Source organism: Hydra vulgaris, chromosome 07 (genome assembly GCF_038396675.1).
Source record: "Hydra vulgaris chromosome 07, alternate assembly HydraT2T_AEP".
Taxonomy (NCBI): domain Eukaryota; kingdom Metazoa; phylum Cnidaria; class Hydrozoa; order Anthoathecata; family Hydridae; genus Hydra; species Hydra vulgaris.
Window position 1 is genome coordinate 22,532,584 of NC_088926.1, and position 22,417 is coordinate 22,555,000.

A 22,417-nucleotide genomic window follows, 5' to 3' on the forward strand; every position below is an offset into this window, starting at 1 on the left:
GGTTAGTAATAAATAAATAACAATTTAACTTGATATATTATCTAAAAAATATAAAGCATAAATTCATTTATGTGGGCTTCCATTGTCCCGGTTTTTTCACTAAATAACGCTATAAAAGTTTTATTAAGTTAGCATTGTGCTCTTCTCCGTAAAAAATGGGGCAATAGCAATATTGGTCTTGTCATTTAGTAAAGACCGCGTAACTTTAAATATTAGGTTTTTTTAATAACAGCAAGCACCGCAGAAGGAAAACCAAGTACAACTTACCAATACCAAAAGAAAAAAAAAATCATCTCAAACTACAAAAACATTATTTTACAGATTTAATATTGTATTTTAAAATAAGTAAGTTTATTAATAAAGGGGAGCATTATTTTTTATATTCATTGTGTTCATGAATTAGCGACTCGTAAAACATTTCTTAAACATGGTCAACATCAATTAAGTTAACAAAAAACACATTAGAACTTAGTAATAACAGAGTGTTCTAATAGTGATCTCCTTTATTAATAAAATTTCGTTAAACAGAGGAGACATTTTGTGTTTCAAAGACACTGTGTTAAAAAAAATCTTCAATAAATTGTTATATTATTTTATTAGTTATTGTTTTTAATGGCATCGGCAAAAAAATATATATCAGCACAAAATAGCTATAGCACATTTAACCTTTAAAAAAATGGCTTCTTAATGTTATCACTAAACAAAGTTATTTTAAACTCAATAATTTAGAATCCCTATTTCTTCTTAACTGTGAATAATGATTAACACAGTAAATTTCGTATCATATGAGTTTACTAAATAAAAACCATGTTTCAACAGTATGTAAACTTATAATATATAATAAGCAATGACAACTAAAAAAAAAAAAAAACGAAAAATATTATGTTTGAACTTCAAAATAATATATAAAATCATTTTATTTTCGGATAATCATAATTACTTATTTGAAAATTTAATAAAAACTTGATTCGTAAAAAAATGCAGTGACTAATATTAAAACTAGAATATATATATAAAAAATCTGATAACAGTCATATATGTACAGGCATAAAAGAAATTATTATAATAATATATACCTTTTCAGTTGTGATATTGTAGAATATCTGATAGTAATGAAAAACAACATCGAGCATAATAAAAAGTAGATATACGTAAGATTGAATTTTAGTTAAAATATAAATAATAAAACTTATCTGATGGGTTCAAGAAATTATAATTGGTACCTTTGCAAAAAGAAAAAAAAGAAAAAGATATGCAGCTTAACCAATTCTAGTATTTATATTTTGATACTGATTATAGTAAGATTTATACTTAGTCTTAGTTTTAAAGTGTCTTAAGTAAAAAATAATTAACAGAAATTAAGACCACCCAGCACTATATTATGCCAAGTAATACCACAACTTAGTAACATCTCTCAACTGGCAAAGATAACAATCTTGCTTTACACACTGCTAAGTACGACTTTTCAAACTTTAAAATAAAAAAAAAACAGAGTATAAGCATATATAAGCTTTGAACATATTATATTTTATATACTATTAACAATAACTCTATTACACACGAAAACATACCTATCATAAACTATTAATTAAAATTTGAAAATAAATTTGTGTACATTTTTTTTACCACACACTATTATAGCGGTTGTAGGCAAAAGTAATACAAAATTTAATTTAACAGATCTTTTTACTACATTAACTTTTTAATTTTAATAGCATTTTCATAGTCTTTTTAAAGACTTCCTAAGTAAATAGAAAACCATAACGCACCCTTGTCTGACATCATAATTGTTACCAAGGTTGCTTACATCTTTGTGTAAAGCATCATATTGCATGCTTCTCAGTTTGCTTTGGCTGTTTCTATGATAACAAAACACTGCTCTTCAATTTTAACAAATGCATCAGCAGCATATTGCTGAATTAGTTTCTTGCCGTGATTTAACATGATTTCAAACCAATGTTGCATGTTCTGGGTTGCAAACTAATTATGCTATTTCTTGGAAAAAAGCAAATAAACCGTAGGATCAAAGTTAGCTGACATACTCAATATAACTTCAAAATGACCTTTTGGGTAAATAATTTCCCTGGAAGCAGGTGGAACACCATCTTCTCCAACGAATACAACTGCAACTTCACTAAGTATAGTTTGCAAATTAAACATTAAATTATGTAAGCAAAGTTGATTGCGATGTAATTGCTTTCTAAAATTTACTGCTTCAAGTGGGTCAGAGATAATCAGTTGATAATGTTGGGGAAATACCTTGATCTGGCCGAAGATTACTTACACATATGAAAAACATATTTTAAAACATGGCGGCCTAAGATTCATCGGTTAAACCACATTATCAGTTAATAAAGCAAAACAATTACAGGCATATTAAATTCTAATAAAATTTACAAATTGATATTGGAATTATGATATATATAACTTCCTTTAAGTATTTGTAAGTCTTGTAAAGATTGCGGAAATAGTGAAAATGAAAGCAAAACTACCTTTACATTATAGCAACATAAAAAAATGTGCTTCATCAAGAAATTTATTAGCACAGAAATGCTGACAGATCTGGTTCATTTCTCCTAAACAATTATAAGCTAGAATAGTATCACTTCTTGCTATACAATACATTCTTTTCGTCTGGCAACATTTCATAAATTTTGAGAATGATTTATCTCTTCTTGGCCAATCTCTTTGATTTATGTGATTATTACTTTCAACTTATCTAACCATGATGTTCTAATTTAGGTATAAATTATTTCTTCTTACCAAGCAGCATTTCTTACAGCTTGATGACAATTAATTTCAGCTTGCCTAATCATTTCATTATATTATAAATTAGTTTTATGTTGAAAGTATTTCTTGTAATTACTAAGTTAAGCCTAAAATCATCTATTTAAATTTCACTATTATCAATAAACATATTAACAGTGGTATTACTACTGTAGTAACAAATAAACATAAAAGAATTTCAGGAGTTATGATCTTTTTTATAAAATTATTTACTACTATTTTAAGTGAGCATAAGAATAAAATAAACAACTTTGAAAAATCGCCATTATTTTAAAAAAATTAATAAAAAAAAAAGTAAAGAAATTAAAATATCAAAATATTAATAGTCTAAAGTTGTAAACATATCTACAGTGGAAAAAATATCTATCAAGAGATAAATAATAAAGTTCAAGTAAAAATCAACAAAACTCTGCAATTCTTATTAGGAAGATATTACTTAATAATAAAAAAAAAACATAATGTTGAATTTTACTTGGTTTTCTATCTATAAAATAAATTTATTTAACTCCTTAAAAGAAAAAAGTTGAAAAAAAATCAAAATGTCTTATGTAATGTAAAGCAATTGATTAAAAAAAAACTCTAATGTAAAAAAAACAATACTTTAGAATATTTGATAAACAAAGCTCTACAAATTAATCATTAGTTTAACCACTGGTTAACCATTGAGGTTGAAAATCGATAAAAAAAAAAATCAAAATAATCTATTATTATTATTATTATTTAAAATAACAACTTTTGAAACACAAACTTTTAACAATTTATTTTAGGGTTTATCCATATTTTTTGGCAATGTCAGTATATTTTTATCTGAAGTAATAAAAGTAATTAAAAAGATAAAACCATTTAAGAACAAATTTAAAAATATAAATATATATTCAGATACCTTAAAAAGAAGCATAACACAGCATTCTTTTGACAACTTCCAACAAAGTTTTTTTATACTTTTTTCTATACCTTATTTATTTTATCTAAGAGAAAGTATACATATAGATACAGAGAAATATAAATTATACTGAAACACACGCAAATTTGTGTAAATACAGATATGTCCACAAATAACAGTCTTAATTTATTTAAAGAAAAGGAAACAGGCTTTAAAATTAGAAAAATAAGAATAACCAACTACAAACAAACGTTTATTTTAGTTTTTATTGTAAAGTTAATGAACAACATCAATTCCGCTTGAAACTAAAAATTTATCAGCTCTAATCGGCTTGTAGACCTTGCTTGAAAGACCGCGTGGGGTAAAGAAACGCTTTCAGAAAAGCCTTGAAACATCTTTATTAAAAACGAAAGTGAAACGACACTTCTATTAAGTTAGCGCATTCATATTAAGATAATATTTCATACTTTTATTCATTCATTTACTAAAACGAAAATATATAGAAATATAACAATATTTAGATATAACCCTATCCTTAACCCTAAATTTAATTGTAAGTTATATATTACAAAATATTAGATTTTACAATATATAATTTATAAAAGTTAAACACTGCATTTTTAAAAGATTCTCTTTAGATTTCTTTAGCTCATCTAGCATACAATGAATACAAAACAAACTAAGTTGTAAAAATAACTTGTAAAAATAACTATTGTAATCATTGTCGACCTGCTTGTGCAAAATAAAAAATTAATGAAAACTATGGACAAGTGACACAATAACTGCTGATGAAAGCTTATCAGGCTCAAAAGTTATAATGGTATTCGTATGGCCTTAGATAATAAATCATTAAAAGATGTATTCAACATTTCTGTATGCTTGTTTTTCACTAGGTAAATAACCACAAGTTTCGACTCACAAAGGAGAAATAGTTTTTTGTTCTAGCACAGACTTGAATAAGCACAGTTTTAGCAATTCTATTTGTTTTAGCAATTCTATTTTATTTATTGCAGTTTTAGCAATTCTATTTTGTTTATAGCAGTTTTAGCAATTCTATTTTATTTATTGAGTCTATAACACAAAATCTCTCCTCTTTAGATAATAGCATTCATCATTCTTTGGATTAAAATTGTGCTTTTTTTTACTGACTGTTAGTTTGCTATTGATAATTTCTGTAAGTCGCCGAGCGACCTGAGCTACTACTTGAGAAGGACCCGCATCAATTTTTTTATAGCTAACATATTATCTTCAAATTGATAGGCTGTCACATTATTTAAAGCACCATGTTTTTCTGCTGTAAAAGCTAAATAGATTAAACAATGAAAGTTATAAGTTGATAGGTAATCAGAGTAGAACACCCTGGCATTGTTCATAAAGCAAAAAAAGGAATTTTTATACCTTTTTCTAAATAGGTCAAGCTTGGTATAAAAAGTAGGGTAATAAGGATTTAAAAAAACCATAATCATATCAAACAAAAAACAAATAAAAACTTGGATTTTTTCCGAACAAAAGTAGCTAAAGAGCTTCTTTTGAATTTAATATGTAGCTTGAAAAATGAAGCAATAGAACTGTTTTTCAAATAGTCCATTATTTGTTTATTTTTTTAAGTCAAACTACTCTATAAAAGTTAAAAACTATAGCCAGTTTGTCCCAAGCAACATATGTCCGAGGGGCGCAAAAGAAAAAGAAGGTAACTAACTGATCATGTAGAAGGTTTTCATAGAAGGAAAATATATATAAATATATTAATAAAATAAATAGTAAGATATTTTAAAAAATAGGGGTACCAGTCTGATTATTTGACCCAGATGCCCCTGATCAGACCTGAATTTATTAATACAAAAAATAGATAATATAAAACTATTAAAAAAAAATTAAATGGAAAAATATAGGAACAATAATAAAATTGCACAAACCATGTATTTTCTTTAACTGTGTCTGTAGTGAATCATAATCATTCATAGTCTCATTTTCATCTAGGTCATCTTAGTCTGCTTTGTCAGACAACTCGAAGTTGGTCAATACCAAACTCTCGGCTAAATAAACAATTAGGCGTAACTTTATTTTCAATAAATTACTCAATTGAAAATAAAATCATGTTTTAGAAAAGGTGTGATTGTAAAAGTATAAAAATCCCTTTGTAATATTTTTAACTGTTTTATTTATATTTTTATCATTAAAAATAAAATTTGTAAGCTTAGGTCACCCTGCTACTAGTAACATGTAATCCAGGACAACCTGCTTCATATTAATATCAGGAAGGACATTAAATTGTATAAAATTGCTCATCCATAGTCCTATTGATATGAAATTGCGGAGAGTTCTTGATTATCGGAGAAAAACCATCATAATTGACCAAGAATAAAGATGCCCTAGTCCAAGTGGGTAATATTAGGTCATTGTATATGTAAGTTATGTCGGGTAGTTTAGACAATTATTACAATGGTGGATTATTTGGTTTATAATGTAGTCTTACCTTCAGACTTGGCTGCATGAAAACACTTGAAGCTTTGTTTGGTCTTAAAGATTAAGTAGTTTCTTTTACCGTCATCTTAAATGTATTTGTTGTATGCTGGTTTTCTATCAAAACATAGTACTTTATTCTTGTCTGTTATAATTGAATTATTTTTAAGCATATCATATATTTGATCATATGTATGGAAACCTTTTTTATAGAATAATAATTAAGTTATTGTTCAAAAGAAATAGTAATAAATAAATATATATATAAAAAAATAATAAATAAATTTTACTAGGTAGGATAGGAAGTGATTTCAACATTTTTAACTGTGACTTCTTGCTGTAATCTGAATGACCGCCTAGAGAAATATATATTTAAAAAAATTAAATTCCTTTTACTGACGAGCTTAATGACTGAAAATATGTCAAAAATCACTTATTAGAATAAATTATTATAAAATTCTGATATTAACACAAAATCATCCTTGATGTTTATAACATTTGTTATAACAATTTTATAGTTATAACAATTTTTTAAAATTGCAAGGGTAACAGTTACGCTTGAAAAAAAATGCCCACTAATTTTTAAAAAAAATATTAAATTAATCAAAAAAAGGATTAGATTGACATTTTTATTTTAAAATTTAGCCTTAATGAATTTTTAATTTAGCTTTGTAAAAATTACCTATGCAAAAAAAAAGAAGAATAAAATATGAATGTCTTAAAAAATCTTACTGTCTTCACTTTCACTGCAATCTTTGTCAGCAGAATAACTATTTCTAGCTTTTGAACCACTACATTTCATCACTTTTTTACCACATTCTTCATACTTTGTCATCCATATTAGATGACGTTCTTACCCTTTTTTAAAAAGCGTAACAGTAAGTGGCGTTGAAATTGAAGAGGTTGAAGTTAAAGAGCCTTTAGGTCTTATAAAATAATTTTCAACATCAGTCAGTGGTACTCCTGACCCATCAGATTTTCCTGATTGATCTCCTTGTATTTTTTCTGCTTCATTAAAAGTGTCTATGAGATTATAGGTTTAGTATTTTAACAGTATTTTAAATTAAAAAAAAATCATTCAACTGCAACAAAATGGTAGTAATATAGTCAAATATTTAAATAACATGTTTGCTCCTATTTGCCCCACAAAAGCAACTTTACTTAAGTTAAAACTATTCAAAAAGTTCAATTTTAGATATTTTTTTAAAACCAGATTTTGAAATTGCCTAAAAAATATAAATTTTTAAAAAATAAATTTTGCTTAAAAAAGCAAGCAAATTTGTTTTTCGCTAACTTACTGATGCATTTTGATACTTTTAATGCATTTTGGTAATTCTAAAACCAATTTTTTTTGAGTCTTGAGTCACATTAATTAAAAATGTTGAATCAAAAAAATTTAAAAGATATTAGGCATCAGACATGAATGTCCCAATATACCCAGCTCTAACTAAATATTAAAATTAATAATAAAACTTTTACAAATAAATGTTTAACTGCTGAAACACTTTACCAATATTTTGTCAGTGTAGTTTCCACTTTAGTGTCAAAAATAGAAACTAATGAAGTAAACTTTGAGTCATATCTTACTTCTTATAAAACCTCTAAGGTGGATAATTATGAAACTACTGAAAAGAGACTCTTAAATGCAGTATATCTTTTAAAAATAAATAAAAGCGTAGGATTTAATATTATTAATGGTATTGCAAACTCTTAAATTTTAGTATTGCAAAATTGATAAAATGCTTAACAATCGCTCTTTTACAAATTTTTGATTTCTCTTTAAAACTAAGTGTTTATCCAATTAAAGTTAAAATTGGGAGGGTCATACCCATTTTAAAATCAGAAGACATTTTAAATCCTGAAAAATACAGACCAATTTCAATACTCCCTTGCTTCTCTTAAATCACAGAGCGAATCATGTATAGCGCGATTCCACGACCGTCGTGGAATCGCGCTATACATTTTTTATGTGAAGCAGCAAAAAAGTTCCAGAATAGTTTTAAGTCATGCCGTTCTTCCAACCAGGGTATTACTGATGCAATAAAATAGTTTTTAAATTGATTACTTAGCCCGTCTTTCCAAACCTGTAGTATTTTAACAATTGCTTCAATATGGATAGATAATAGATTAAAGACAAATACGAGAATAGATCCTATTGATTGGCTCAAATCATTCGAAACTTTACAGCTGATGAGCATGAATTTTGGTACCAAAATACAGCAGTAAACACAGTAACCTGCTTCTTGTGTCAATATGCTGACTGCACTTCATCTTGCCTCAAAGTTGAAAAATTTTTACCAAAATCCACTCGAAGAACGGCTGTGTCAGGATTACTTTGAAGTTGGACCTTATGATCACAATATGTCTTTGATTGCTTCTGTTTAATAAAATACTGCCAAAGAAATAAAGGTAAAGATTTTGAAAAGGTGCTGTAAAGATCATTAATTCTGCTCTTTTTTTTTCAATTTTTTTTAATATATTCTTTTCCATTACCATCTTTAATTTTTTCCGACATTAAGCTCAACAAAAGCACATCTGGTGGACTTAAACTAGGAAACTTTGATTTTCCAACTGATTCTTTTGGATAATCACCTATAAAAGTGGCATAAGCTTCATTAACATTTATATACCAATGACGTTTTTGCACAGTTTCCTTTTGTTATTTAATCTAACTACAATGGTGTCTCTTTTACAAGGTGATTGACGGATATATCATCACGCTGATAAAATTCAAGAACCAGTTTTACAGTAATAGCATCTATTGCAGTTTTACTAAGTTTTTTTTCTGGGCTAGGGATTTTATTCATTTTTGTTAAAAGTTTTTGTATAAAATTTGCCCACTTTCTAAGTGATTTTTGTAGTGCTGACTCGGCTCTCTTAACAGCTTTTTTAAGAGTGTTTGCAGATTTGTAAGGGGGTGATGTAACAGCTGCAGATTTTGATTCGGCTATTTTTTGTTTGCTCTTTCTCTTTTGTTGCCTTTCTTTTTCTCGCTAAGTCTTCAATTTAGCAAGTCCTCTTTTTTTTCTCCTTTTTGATTCTTTTTCTTTAACTAGTTTCTTGCCATATTTTTTTAACTGTCTTCCACGATATTTCTTTCGACGTTTAGCATGAGAAAGAGGTATGTTTAACCCTTGAAAGATACAAAAAAAATCAGCACAGTAGTTAAGGAGATGCATGTATTACTTCTTAAGGCTTAATGGAATCACATGGAATTACTAAGGCTTAATGGAATTACTAAGGCTAAATGGAATTACTAAGCCTTAATTAATGGAATTACTAAGGTTTAATGGAATTACAACTATCCCTTAGAAAGGTTCTATGTATCCTAAAGGAGAGTCTCAAGGATAGTTGAGAATTCATCTCCTAAATGATGCCTATGCAAAACATACCTATATTTTGTAGTCTTTGTAGAAAATGTCAAAGAAAGTAAATTTTGTTTTAAATTTTGTTTTAAATTTTGTTTTAAACTTTGTTTTAAATTTTGTTTTAAACTTTGTTTTAAACTTTGTTTTAAACTTTGTTTTAAACTTTGTTTTAAACTTTGTTTTAAACTTTGTTTTAAACTTTGTTTTAAACTTTGTTTTAAACTTTGTTTTAAACTTTGTTTTAAACTTTGTTTTAAACTTTGTTTTAAACTTTGTTTTAAACTTTGTTTTAAACTTTGTTTTAAACTTTGTTTTAAACTTTGTTTTAAACTTTGTTTTAAACTTTGTTTTAAACTTTGTTTTAAACTTTGTTTTAAACTTTGTTTTAAACTTTGTTTCAAACTTTGTTTTAAATTTTGTTAAAAAATTATCATACCGTGACGTCACGCAGTGTTATAAAGCGATTCTAAAAATAACTAGAGCTAATTATTATTTAAACATGTTAGTATCTTTTAGATGAACTAGATAGAGTTATCATTGCGCTGGAACTTTGAAATCCTAAGTTTTACTGGTTGTCATAGAAGTAAAACTATTGGTACCCTAACTGTGACAGCGTGACAATATTGGTTATAACATTTGATTAAAACAAATGGTTTTCTGAATTCGTTTGGTAATAACTAAGTTTTTATCATAGTTAGCTATGATTATTGCAGCTAAAAACCTGATTGCAATGAGCAAGACAGTTTTGACTTTTTCGTAGGTTCAATTGAACTTTTGCAATTAAATATAAATAAATTTGTCGTAAAAACTACAAATTTTATTTACTGTTTCAGACCATATATTTTTATTATGATAGCGGCATACTATTTTAAGCTATATATTTTCTGAAAGAGGATAAGTAGAGCTTTCTACTGATATATAGTGTTATATATATTGGCTTGGTTTAGTTTTTTCCATTTTTTGTGAGACTGTCGTGAAATTACTCTATAATTGAATTTTGGCTAAATATTATTATAGGGTATTCAACTGACTATGTCATTTTTAATATTGTTCGCAGTATATTTAAAACATTTGACGAAAGTAAATTACCCTCGAAGTTTTTATAGATATTACCAGAGCCTTTGATACAATAGACCATAGCATTCATATGAAAAAACTCAAAAGTATTAGAATGGCCTAAAAATCTAAACAATAGAAAACATTACATATGACATAAAGAAAGAAAAACTGATTACTCGACTATAACTTGCGGTGTTCCTGAAGGCTCAGTTCTAGGTTCCTTTTTATTTCTAATTTATGTAAACAATTTTCATTAGTTTTTAAACATTTTAAAGGCAGTTTTATATGTAGATGACACAAACTTATTTTATTCTAATGGAGATATCTATGTTTTATATAAAATAATAAGTAGTTTTCAAATCTAGCGGAATGGTTTAAGGCGAACAAATTGTCCTTAAACTTAATAAAACTTAGTATACATTTCTCATAGACTTCACGATAGAGAATATATTTCCTAAAAACGTCCTGATTTTTATATTGGCATCTCTAAAATAGTTAGAGTGTCATCATTAATTAATTTAACCAAGTTATTTTTACACTACTTTCAACAGGAGCAGACACGTTTTAAAGCTTTGAAATTATTTAGCTGAAACTTATTTTATTTTTGTTCTCGTTTTTACTATTATTAAAAACATTTTTCTTCTATTTTCATGGTATGGTTCAAATTCTTGTTATGGATATAAACTGTATCAAAAAATTATTCTCTAAAATGCTTGAAAAGCAAAAAAATCGACATCCTAAACGAAACTAGAAAACTATTAAAAAGGCACAAAAAAACATTTACTTCAGTAACAGCTGCTAAAAAAAAATTTATCTCTGAACAATTTGATAAGAAAAATAAAGATAATATTGCTAACTTAAATAAAATAATTAACATTACAAACGAGCTTGAATTAACAAATAAATCCGTTACGCTATTGGTAACTGAATTCAGTTATATGTAGAAATTTATTCACGCGAACGATGTTATTATCTCAGATAAATTAGATTTACTGAAGAAAAAAAAAGAAATTAATAACAAGATAAAATATAGCGACATCACAAAAATAATAAGTAAGTTTAGGGTAATAAAAGACCGCTCAAAAAGAAATAACTTGAGAATGGACGGATTAAAAGAAATTGAAAACGAAAATCGGAATGAGACTGAATTAAAAGTGCAAAAACCCTTCAAAGATTCACTTAAATTGAAAAATGTAAAAAATGAACGGGCCCATTGGACTTGGATTAGAGACTCGAAAAAGATTAAAACAGCTGTTATAAAACTTTTAAATTATAAAGATAGAGATGCTATTTTGAAAATCCTCCAAAAATTGAAAGGAAAAAAAGTTTACGTTAATGAAGTTTACTGCGCAGAAACAATACTAATAAGAAAAGATTTAAAAGTGCGAATAAAAAAGGAAAGAGAGCTTGGCAAGATTGCGATAATACCTTACAATAAACTAATCGTTCGTGAGTGGATTCAAAAGGAAAAGTAATTATTTTAATTTGCTTATGATTGTTATCTTAAATTTATATTTTTAAAATGGAAACTAATCAATAATTTAAAAACAATTTTGATAATAGCGCATTTATTATTATTGACATGAATAATCTTGAACATTTCCTAATAAACAAATGTATACTGTTGAAAAATCAATCAGATATCAAATTGTATCTTGATGAGGCGGGATTATTAAACTTAAATCCTTATTACTGTTGTTCAGATATCTCAAGTATTATTGCTGACATAAATTTAACTGCATTATCTATCCTACACCTTAATATTAGGAGCCTCTAAAAAATTCTTTAGAAATCCAAACAATTTTTATTTAATGTCAAGATTAACTTTAAATTATATGTCAAACCAAAACATGGTGCCGTGATAAGGAAATTAAATTAATTTCAATTTTCAATTTAACAATTATAGTGTTTTTCATCGAGATAGAGACTCTGAATAAACAAGTGGAGATTTGTGCATTTTTTTGTCTTCTGCTGCAGTGACAGCAAGGAAAAAGTCTACTTGTCCTATCTTTGGTTCACTAGCAGACTTTCGTGAAAATGTCTTGCCAAAATACAAACATGTCGTGTTAAGTTTTCTTTTTTCAATGCAGAAAATGAGAGTGGAAAAGTGTGGAAAACAACCTTCATTAAAAATAATATCTAAAAGTTTGGTGCACAATATAGAAAACTTGTGGTGAAAAGCATCAATACCTTCTGTGTCTCATAAACGCATCGTAAAAATGTTTCTTGATTGCAATCGTATAAAAATATTATGGAGTCTGTTAAATAAACAAAACATACAGACAAATTGTAGATCGAAAAATAATTACATTACTCAGGCATGCAGAAACACTTTATTTAACATTGCAGCATGCAAATAACTTGATTTTTCTAAATGGATCTGTGAAATAGTCAAGAAGGTACCAGAGAAAGAACATGATTTTCTCAGCGATCGCAGATTTCTGAAGATTATATAAATGGAAGGACTTGATATTCTAACTACTTTTAGATTACGGCAAAAAGAAGCAAGAACAAATAGAGTAAATAGCCCCATGCTGACTAACCCATCAACACATTCTTGTGCTATTACAGGTATTGAAGCTCATGCAATATCATTCGGCCGCATTCAGAATTCAAGTTTTTATTCTATATATCAAGATTCTTTCTCTAATGACTCTGTGATTTGGAATACTGACTCAGAATCAGATGCTAATTGTTTAAACACAGCTGAAGGCCGCAAGCGAAAATAAAAAAGAAAAGTTAAAACTGAAAAAATGAGATCGTTGTTTTTATCCTTAGCATAAGCCTGCGACAGAGTAGGTGTTTCAAACTGAGGTGTCGCCATTACAGCATGTTCTGTGCTAGAAGGCATGAATATATTTTTAAAAAGAGACCAATCTAAAGTAATTGATAAAAATAAGATTCAAAGAAAACAAAAGAAAAACAGAGTTAAAATACAACATTTAGACCATGAAAATATTCAAATGTTAGAAGGTTTTTATTTTGATGAAAGAAAAGATACAACATTAGTTATTAATATAAACAAGGAGAAAAATATACAAAAAACTATCAAAAAAGAACATGTAGTTTCAGTACAAGAACCAGGGTCAAAGTACCTAGGACATGAAGAGACTGCATCAGGACATGGATGCAGCATTAAGACAAAAATAAAAACATTATTAACTAAAAACAAAATTGGTGCATCCAAATTAGATGCAATAACCAATAATATTTTTGTCATCATTTGAAATATTGGCATTATTTCAAATGATGACAAAAATATATTGTTTCCAGAGCAGGATAAAACGTGAGCGTATGAAAACAAGGGATAACTTAAAGGTAAGTTAAGTCAAAGTAAATGCGTTGTTCTTTGATGGCAAAAAAGACCAGAACCTTACATTTTTTAATAAGAAGAAAACCATGAATAAAGAGCACGTATCCACGATTCAGGAATCTGAAGGGTATTTTATACGATACTGCACTCCTCTTAACGGAACAGCTGAAGGTTTAAATCTCAAATTATAAAGTACTCTAAGAAACGCAGTATTATTTTGGATGATTTACTAGGGCTTGGCTGTGATGGAAGAAAGGTAAACACTGGAAACATGGGTGGTGTGATGAGATTGATTGATTTAGAACTCCAACAGCCTCTTAAATGGGTATTTTGTTTGTTACATGCAAATGAGCTTCTAATATGTCAATTGTATTCAGAATTGGGTGGACTAGCATTTGGTTCTAGATACTGTTCAGGTTCTATTTGAAAGTCTCCTGAAACTTGTGCGATCTTAAAAGCTATTGGTTTTTAACCTATAAACCATAATGCAGAAATATCAGAGGTGGACAGAAAAGTGCTCAGTACAGATCAGCTTTACCTTTTTGACATCAACCAAGTTGTACTAAGTAGCAAACTGGAAAAGCACAGCCCTAGAAAAGTGGCTCATTCTAGATGGCTCACCACCTCAGATTATATATTTCTACCACCAGTCCTTCATTAATTTTAGTAACTATAGCAACAAACATTTTGCGCGTTTATGCCTCTATGTGGTTTATCATCAAAATGAAGTCCTCTATTTTTTATGGGAGCAGGTATCTATGCAGCACAACAGTCAAATCAAGGTGTCTTCTAGATGCATTACGTAAAGTAATAGACAAATTTTATCAAAAAAATGCATTCTTTGGTCATTAAGAAAATATTCTACTTGCAATGATACCAGATGAGCAGCCACAAATACGAGAATTTGGTGTTAAGTGTATACAGTGAGCTAGATAAGAAAAAAGTATGAATGCTAATCAAACTAATGTGCAACAAATTAAAGTTCCGACTCTTAATTTTATAGCAAAGAATACGAATTGATTGATTGAAGCAATACACAACGGACAGAGCCAACACTAACAATGCAGCTCACTGATAAGGAACTGAAAGAAGCAAAAAAGAATTGCATTCAACTAAGTTTTCTTTTGGATAAGTTACCGTCCACACACTAGCTGTAGAACGTTGTGCAAAGAGGTGACAGCTGTTTCTGCCTCTATTTCTAGCGAAATAAAATAGATGGTATGATACGTGTCTGTCTGCAATCAAGAAAAAGAATGCAAATATTTAAAACCAAGGCACTATATAACACTGTTTAATAATATTTATTTCTTTATGTACGTTAAAATTATGTAATAAATTCACCTGTTTGATTCCATTAAAATAACATGTTAATAAACTAGAAACAATTTCGTTAAGGGTGCTGCAAATCAATATTTAGAATAAAAAATATAAACCATGGAAAATTTTGAAAAAGTTTTCCTATTTGGCCAAAAATTGCTGCAGGGTGTAATTCTTGTCCAACTTTTTTTATCTTTGACATCTTAGAATTTTTTCGTTTTTTTGTAACTAATTTAGACATTTGGAAGTAAAATAGAGTTTTATAAAAAAATATCTTTTTCACTCCACCCTAATCCTCAAGGAGTAGACAGATGCATCAAACTTGCAACACAAGCTTCAGATCAAGTCTGGGGTTTGGCTGGTAGAGGCGGCATTATTCGTGCAAGACTTGCATCGCAAAAAACAATGCCTTTAATCAAAACAAAAAGACTGTTTGAGACAGATCCAAACGAATCAGTTAGTTAAACTTTATTACATCTAAACTTCAAACATTTTTCAAAAACATTTTCCACTCTAATAAAACATTATTTGTACATTATGGGCTGAAGAGCTTGTTTGCCAGAAACTCATGATATAGTGTTCTTTGTGCAAAAACTCAGCCCTCTAACGGCAACTGAAGACATTAAAATACGTTCTTCAAAATTGTAACCATTTCTAACTTAGTCATTGTGTAATGTTTAAACTTTGTTACAACTCTATTAATGCATAGTTTTTTTATTTTTTATTTTGTAGCAAAGGTCAGAAAACGTATTTTTGTAAGGAAAATAAAACCCTAGCGCAAACTGAAGATGTAAACAAAGTATAAAAAAGTTAGGCGCAATTGCTTTTTATAGCATTATGCATTAGGATTGCTGTTATCCCAATAAATATATTTGTGTACTTTACATTTATTTGAAGACAAGGTTATTGGTTATACTTAAGGTAAAATGGTCAATAGCCCTATTGAATTGAGCACTTTTCCACGTAAAGCAAAAGGGATCCCATCTAAATCTGAGGCTTAGTCTTTTACATTTTCATTTTAGACCTTAATAATTGCTTTTTTAATTCTCTGATTCTGTCTCTCCACAGGGCCATTAGCTTGTGGATGGTTAGCAGAGGTTACACATTACTGAACGCCTGTTATATCATGTAGTGCAATGGATACTGATTATACGATTGCATGACATTGGTCGTTAATTTGTATTTGAAAACAACCGTGCCTGCAAATGACTCAATAAAGAAAGGCAGGTACTGATACTGCTGCTTTGTCAATAAGCGGTTCAGCTTTAGTCTATTTAGAAAAATAATCTATAATAATCTATAAGGACAATTACATAATTGAATCCATTTTATTCAGATAATTTTATTAAATCTACATAAAATTGTTTTATAACTTGTTGTTCTACTTTAAACGGTTTTAAAGCAGGAGACACTTTTAGGTTTCTGTTAGAGATTTTTTTCAGCATTGTTCACATTGAGCTACGTGTTTGGTAGTATCCTTCACAATTGAATGCCAAAAAAATATAGAAGAAATTTGCTTTCTCACAACGTTATTTCCTTAGTGGTTAGCAACAGCTTTCTCAAAAGTTCTAAGACCTTTATGGACTTCTTTAGCAAAGTTTAATTGTTCTTCCCTATCTATTACCACAATCGCCTACAATAAAAAAAAACTATTTGTATGAAATTTTTACAGTATTTTGAGTTGTTTTAAAGCTGTAAGTTTTCGAACTTTCAAATTTAAAAATATTGTTTTTATTCACAACAAAGCACAACCCAAAACATTGTTTAATTAGTTTTTTTTGTTTAACTAAGACCTTTTAAATTATTAAAAACTTCAATCAATAAATTAAGTTTTTCTCACGTTGCCAATCCCTTTTTTGGGATACATCAACTTATTGTCAGCAATAATAAAGTTTTCACACTGCTTTTTAAAATTTACTTTTCTCAATCACATCTTCAGATAAAGAATCGTCTTTTGAATTCTCAATCACATATTCAGGAAAAAAATTGTCACTTTGTGATCTCATTAAAGTTTATATTTTTGTACATCTTGACAAAATAAGCAATATAAATTGTTAACTAACGAGTCTGTAAAATTGTAACGAGTGAAGTAAAATTTTAACGTGGAAATATTACTGCTTAAGTATTATTTTAAATTATTTTACCGCAAAAGTAGTTTGAACGGTTGAAAACTTCTGCGCAATAAAATTTTAACGCAGTTATTTAAAAACGCTACAAAGGCATCGTATTCTTTTCTTTAATGACAAAATAGGTAAATAATAATAATAATAATAATAATAATAATAATAATAATAATAATAATAATAATAATAATAATAAATTTTCAGGCAAGAAGAATGGTTAAAAATGTTTTTTCATTCATATCTTTGAACAATGATGATATTTCTGTTTAAAATAAGGCTTTCCAACTTGCACAGTTTTATACGAAAGATGTGAACAGCAAATGTGCTGATTGAAGAAGTTTACCGTTTTAACAATGCCCGTAAAACAATTTTCAAGCAAGAACACCTTCTACAGCAACGCAATCAAATTATTGAGAAGGAGCTTGAACCTTTTTTCGTGCCTTTGCATCATACCTTAGATTTTCAACACTTTTCTTGCGTCAGTTGCTAAGGGTGAGCAACCGTTCAGTTAACTGAAGATTGAAAGAATCTCTTTTCATCGATATTTGTAGGGTCAGAAAAGCTCAAAAATATCAAATTGAGCACCTTTGTTACTTTGTTTAAAGAACATATTGATTTACTTTGTTTTTACTTATTGGTTGTAAAACTAATAATTTGATTTTTATATGTCAGTTTTTATTGTTGAACCGTTTCTCAAGTCGGAGAATTAATAGTAACGCAGAAATAAAATATTAGTTTTGCAATTCCTTAGTTTGAAATAGGGGCGCTGGATTAAAGTAATGCACTTTTAAATACATCTGGTTCAGTTATTGACATAAAAGTTTTACTGAATGAATTTTAAATGTTGTTCCAGTTAGTTTTTTGTCTTCTTATGATACTTTACGTTTTATCTATGATCATGGTTTAAATACTTTTATTCCAAATGTCACTATAGCCCTTTATATAACTTTAAAGATTCCGATTACTGTTGCATTGGGTAAATAAAGGTTTTTTTAAGTGAAAAATAATCAAAATCTATTTGTCTAATAAGTCTGGCAATGACATCCATCAAACAAGATACCGTCCAGTTTTAACGTTATTCACTACTAATTTAAGACTTTGTTGCACACAAACGCAAAAAGTTGAATTTTTTAAACGTTTATGAAATCTACATAAATGTAAAACTTGCCGTTTTGAAAAACTTTATTTCCGCAAATTTTTAGACTTAAAATGTATACAAAACGTATAAGGAATCACAATTAAAATAATATTTTTGTTACTGGATTTCCATTTCGCATTTAAAATAATAATTTTCTTACTCATTTTTTACCCGGTATTGAGCCTCCGTCCAGTAACTCCACTCGGGCTTTTTTTTCCTAAATGGGTCTCTTTCCGCTCGACGAATAGTTTACTTTTTAATTTTTTTCTGGGCCGCCAACTTCCTAATGTTTTGGTCATCAAATTATCTAGGAATGGTTACGGATTGATACATTGCAAAAAAACGATAAAGTTTTATTTTTTAAGTGTCAATATTAATTTCAAAAGTGTTTAAGAAGAAAGGGCTTTTTTTTAAATGTATAAACATGTAAATTGTTTTTGGAGGAAATATAAAAATAAAATAATAATGAAAAGTGATGCATCATCTACATATAGAATATAAGTTTACAATAAAAATTAAATTTAAATTTAGTAAGCAAATTGATTGGTTCATGCTTGATTTTTCATGGTAAGTATTTAAAACGTAACTTATATCAACATTAGGTGTTTTTATTAAGAAAAACGCGATTTCAAAATGATATTTTCTTTTAGAAAAAAATAAAAACAAAAAAGAAAATCATATATTCTTAAAAAATTTCGAACTTCTGTTAACTTTCGTAAGCCACAAAAATTTTGATAACTGTGTGAAATTTCTGAACTTGAAAACTTAAAAATAGTTCGTATTCCAGTAGTTAATAAATTGTAAAAGTTATTCAAGTTTTAAACTATATTTATAAAATATTTTAATTACTTTTAGCCAGATGCAATAAAACATGTGACATAGCAACATCTAAATGTATTCTAGCAGACGGTCTTGAATCATGTCAATGTAATGCTGGATATAGCAAGATTTATACTAATAATGATGATATTCTTTGTGTGCGTAAGTATTACACTAAGCAAATTTAACAAATATCAAAAATCATGTTTAAAAAAAATTTTGTATTGCTGAAAATAAATCATACTGCGTTTAGACATATGATATATAAATTTCTACTTTTTATTACACTTTTAGATATTCACTTAAATTCAAAAAAAAAATTTTCCACTAACTTTTATCCAAATTATTTAAAAAAACAGCTTATTGAAAGTAATGATTTATATAATCTTATGAATTTGACCAAATAATATTTAGTTGTTAAAGGTCTATTTAAAGCATCTTAAATCATTTAAAAAATAACATACTTTATAATATATGTACTATTTATAAATAATTTATAAATTTTAATGAAAAAAAACTCCCGTTTTTTTAAGTTAAAACATTGTTTTACGCAAAATATTTAAAAATTTGATGTGTAGTATAATATATTGCTAAAATAACTAAGCTATAAATATTTAGCATTAACATATTTAACAGAAGATAAACTAAACACAAAATTATTTATTGTAAATATAATTGGCTGTTAAAATAAAAAGTTCTTGTTTTTTAAATAATGATAAAAAAGCTGGCTTGCAATTGAATAAAACCATTATTGCTCACGATAGTTCAAGTAAAATATTACAGTTTTTTATCTTAAAGTTTTATATTTTTGTTCAGCTAATTGCTCTCAAATATGTGATGCAGTAAAAGCACAATGTATTGTCGAACATGGTGTTGCATTATGTAAATGCAAAGTTGAATATGGTATTGGTTCAGGCCTTGCAAGTGACGGAAATAATTCTTGTTCACGTAAGTTTATTTTATGGTTTATACTTTTGTTGAATTACATTATTATAAATACTAGTTGTAAGTTTTCTCGTTAAAACTAGCTCATTTGTTGCCCATAAATGGAAACATATTATTTCAAAAAACTAATCTCAAACATTACTCTTGTTTATAACGATAAACTTTGTTGATATTTACCAACTTTTTTTCGGTTGAAAGATTTTTGAGTCATTGTCACTTTGAAAACTTTCAAAAGTTTAATTTTTGCATGTGGGTTTTGTTAATAAACAATGAAAACCTTTAAATCATACGCAAAGAAAAACAGATGGATTATTGCTACTTATCTTTAGTCATCATAGCCAAAATCTATTAAACGTTAAAACTGGTTTTTAAGCCTTTTTACCTCAAATCATTGTGCATGTAATTCAAAAGCAGTTAGGGTAATTTATTTAAAAACACTATCATATAAAATTCGCCGAATGGTCGCACACGAGCAGTGATCACCTGAGGGAAGAAATGAAGGACATTAGAAAAAAAGAGAATTATTTTTTGAACAAAACATATTTTGACAGTTGTCAAAACAAAACTAAAGATTAATAGAGGAATATTTAAAAATAACTATGACAATGCAAATAGTACTAACAATAGTAATAAACAAGAAATTGTTTTATAAACACTAATATGTACAAAGATATACAAATAATATGTCACCAAAATAAAAAATTAATAAAACAAAAATTTGATTACAAAAATAAAAAGTATGCATACAACAATGAAAGGCCTCAGAATGGAAAAAAAACATTGATGCTAATGTGTAAACAAAATTTGTGTAATGATTAAGTAATAAACATCTCATCAGAGTCGTGTGTATAATTACTGGCGTTTCAATGAGGATCAGCACTAATAACTAGTTTATCCCGTCAGACAAACGTCATCGCCACTTATGCTTTACCCCGTGACTTACGCCTTATCTAAACTGCAGTAAAAAAGGGTGTACTACAAATACTAAAAACCCAACCGCTTCCAAATTTGTACAATGCTAATAGTCTTTTATTATATGATGTAAAAAGTGTAGATCTACTGTACAATATAAGTAAAAATAACTAAATAAATCAAATACCATACCATTATTAGAAAACACTAGGCACAATTATTTAAAATTCTAATAAAAACACCTGATCAAAATTGAAGCAATTAAAACATGCATACAGAAATTACTAATAAATTTCCCTTTAAGACCTTTCAAACCTAATAGGTACTTCTAGCATAAACAAACCAAAAACAATCAACTGGCAATATACCCTATTAAAAACCCTTTTAAAATTAAATAAAACCCATGTGCATGAAATCAATGTGCATGTAATTCAAAAGCAATAAGGATAGTTTACAGAATTTGTGACTGCTTTAAACTAGAAATTATACCAAAATAATATCATGAAGTATAGTTAGAGCTCGTATAAGTAACTGCAATTTCTGTTTAATTTAATAACTTAAAGTAAAACTTCAAAACTTTTTTACAACGAACTCTTTGAATTTATATTTTATATGTTGATGTATGTGTCTACTTTAAAATAAACTAACTTTTATGATCTGCCCTTTTCAGCAGAAAATAATTTAGAGATATTGTTAATAATTTTCTGCCTTAGGTTTGTTTAATATATGCATTTTTCAATGCCGAAGAGCAAGCACTTGCCCAAGCAAAAATACAATAGATTATGTGACTACGGATAAAAGAATAATATAAATCTATAAAGCATTTTTTACTAAGTGTTTTATTTTATGAATAATTTTTCTTTTCAATAAGCGTTGTATCATATTCACAATTAAATTGTTCATTAAATATTATTCCTACGTTTTTAAGTGATGCAACTCTGTATACTATATTGTTATTTATAGTTAGCTGAGTATGTTGCAGAGACAAGTCATCTAAATTAGATTGGTGATTAAATAAAATATATTTAGTTTTACTGGTTTTCAATGAGAGTTTATTCAACTTAAGTCATTCATTAAGGTTTTCCAATTAACTATTTACATTAAAGGCAATTGTTTTTATATTGGAACGAGTATTAAAAAGATTAGGGTCAAGGTAAGGTTTTAGCATTAAGTTTAAGAGGTTCAGGATATAACCTTACAATAGATATGTTTATGTAGCCATCATGAGTTTATGGAAGCAAGACATTTTATCAAAAGTATTTTTCAAAGTTCTTTAAAAATCCTAACGAA

At 27.7% G+C, this 22,417-nt stretch overlaps 1 protein-coding gene across 7 annotated transcripts in view; it reads left to right on the forward strand.

Moving 5' to 3' along the window:
* Positions 1 to 22,417, forward strand: part of LOC136082347 (uncharacterized) — a 448,050-nt gene that overhangs the window by 183,742 nt on the left and 241,891 nt on the right. For all 7 annotated transcript variants that reach the window (XM_065801362.1, XM_065801364.1, XM_065801367.1 and 4 more), the window contains exons 16-17: positions 19,307 to 19,432; positions 20,087 to 20,218. In XM_065801362.1, the coding sequence (XP_065657434.1) occupies positions 19,307 to 19,432; positions 20,087 to 20,218 (258 nt within the window). The remainder of the gene's footprint in view (positions 1 to 19,306; positions 19,433 to 20,086; positions 20,219 to 22,417) is intronic.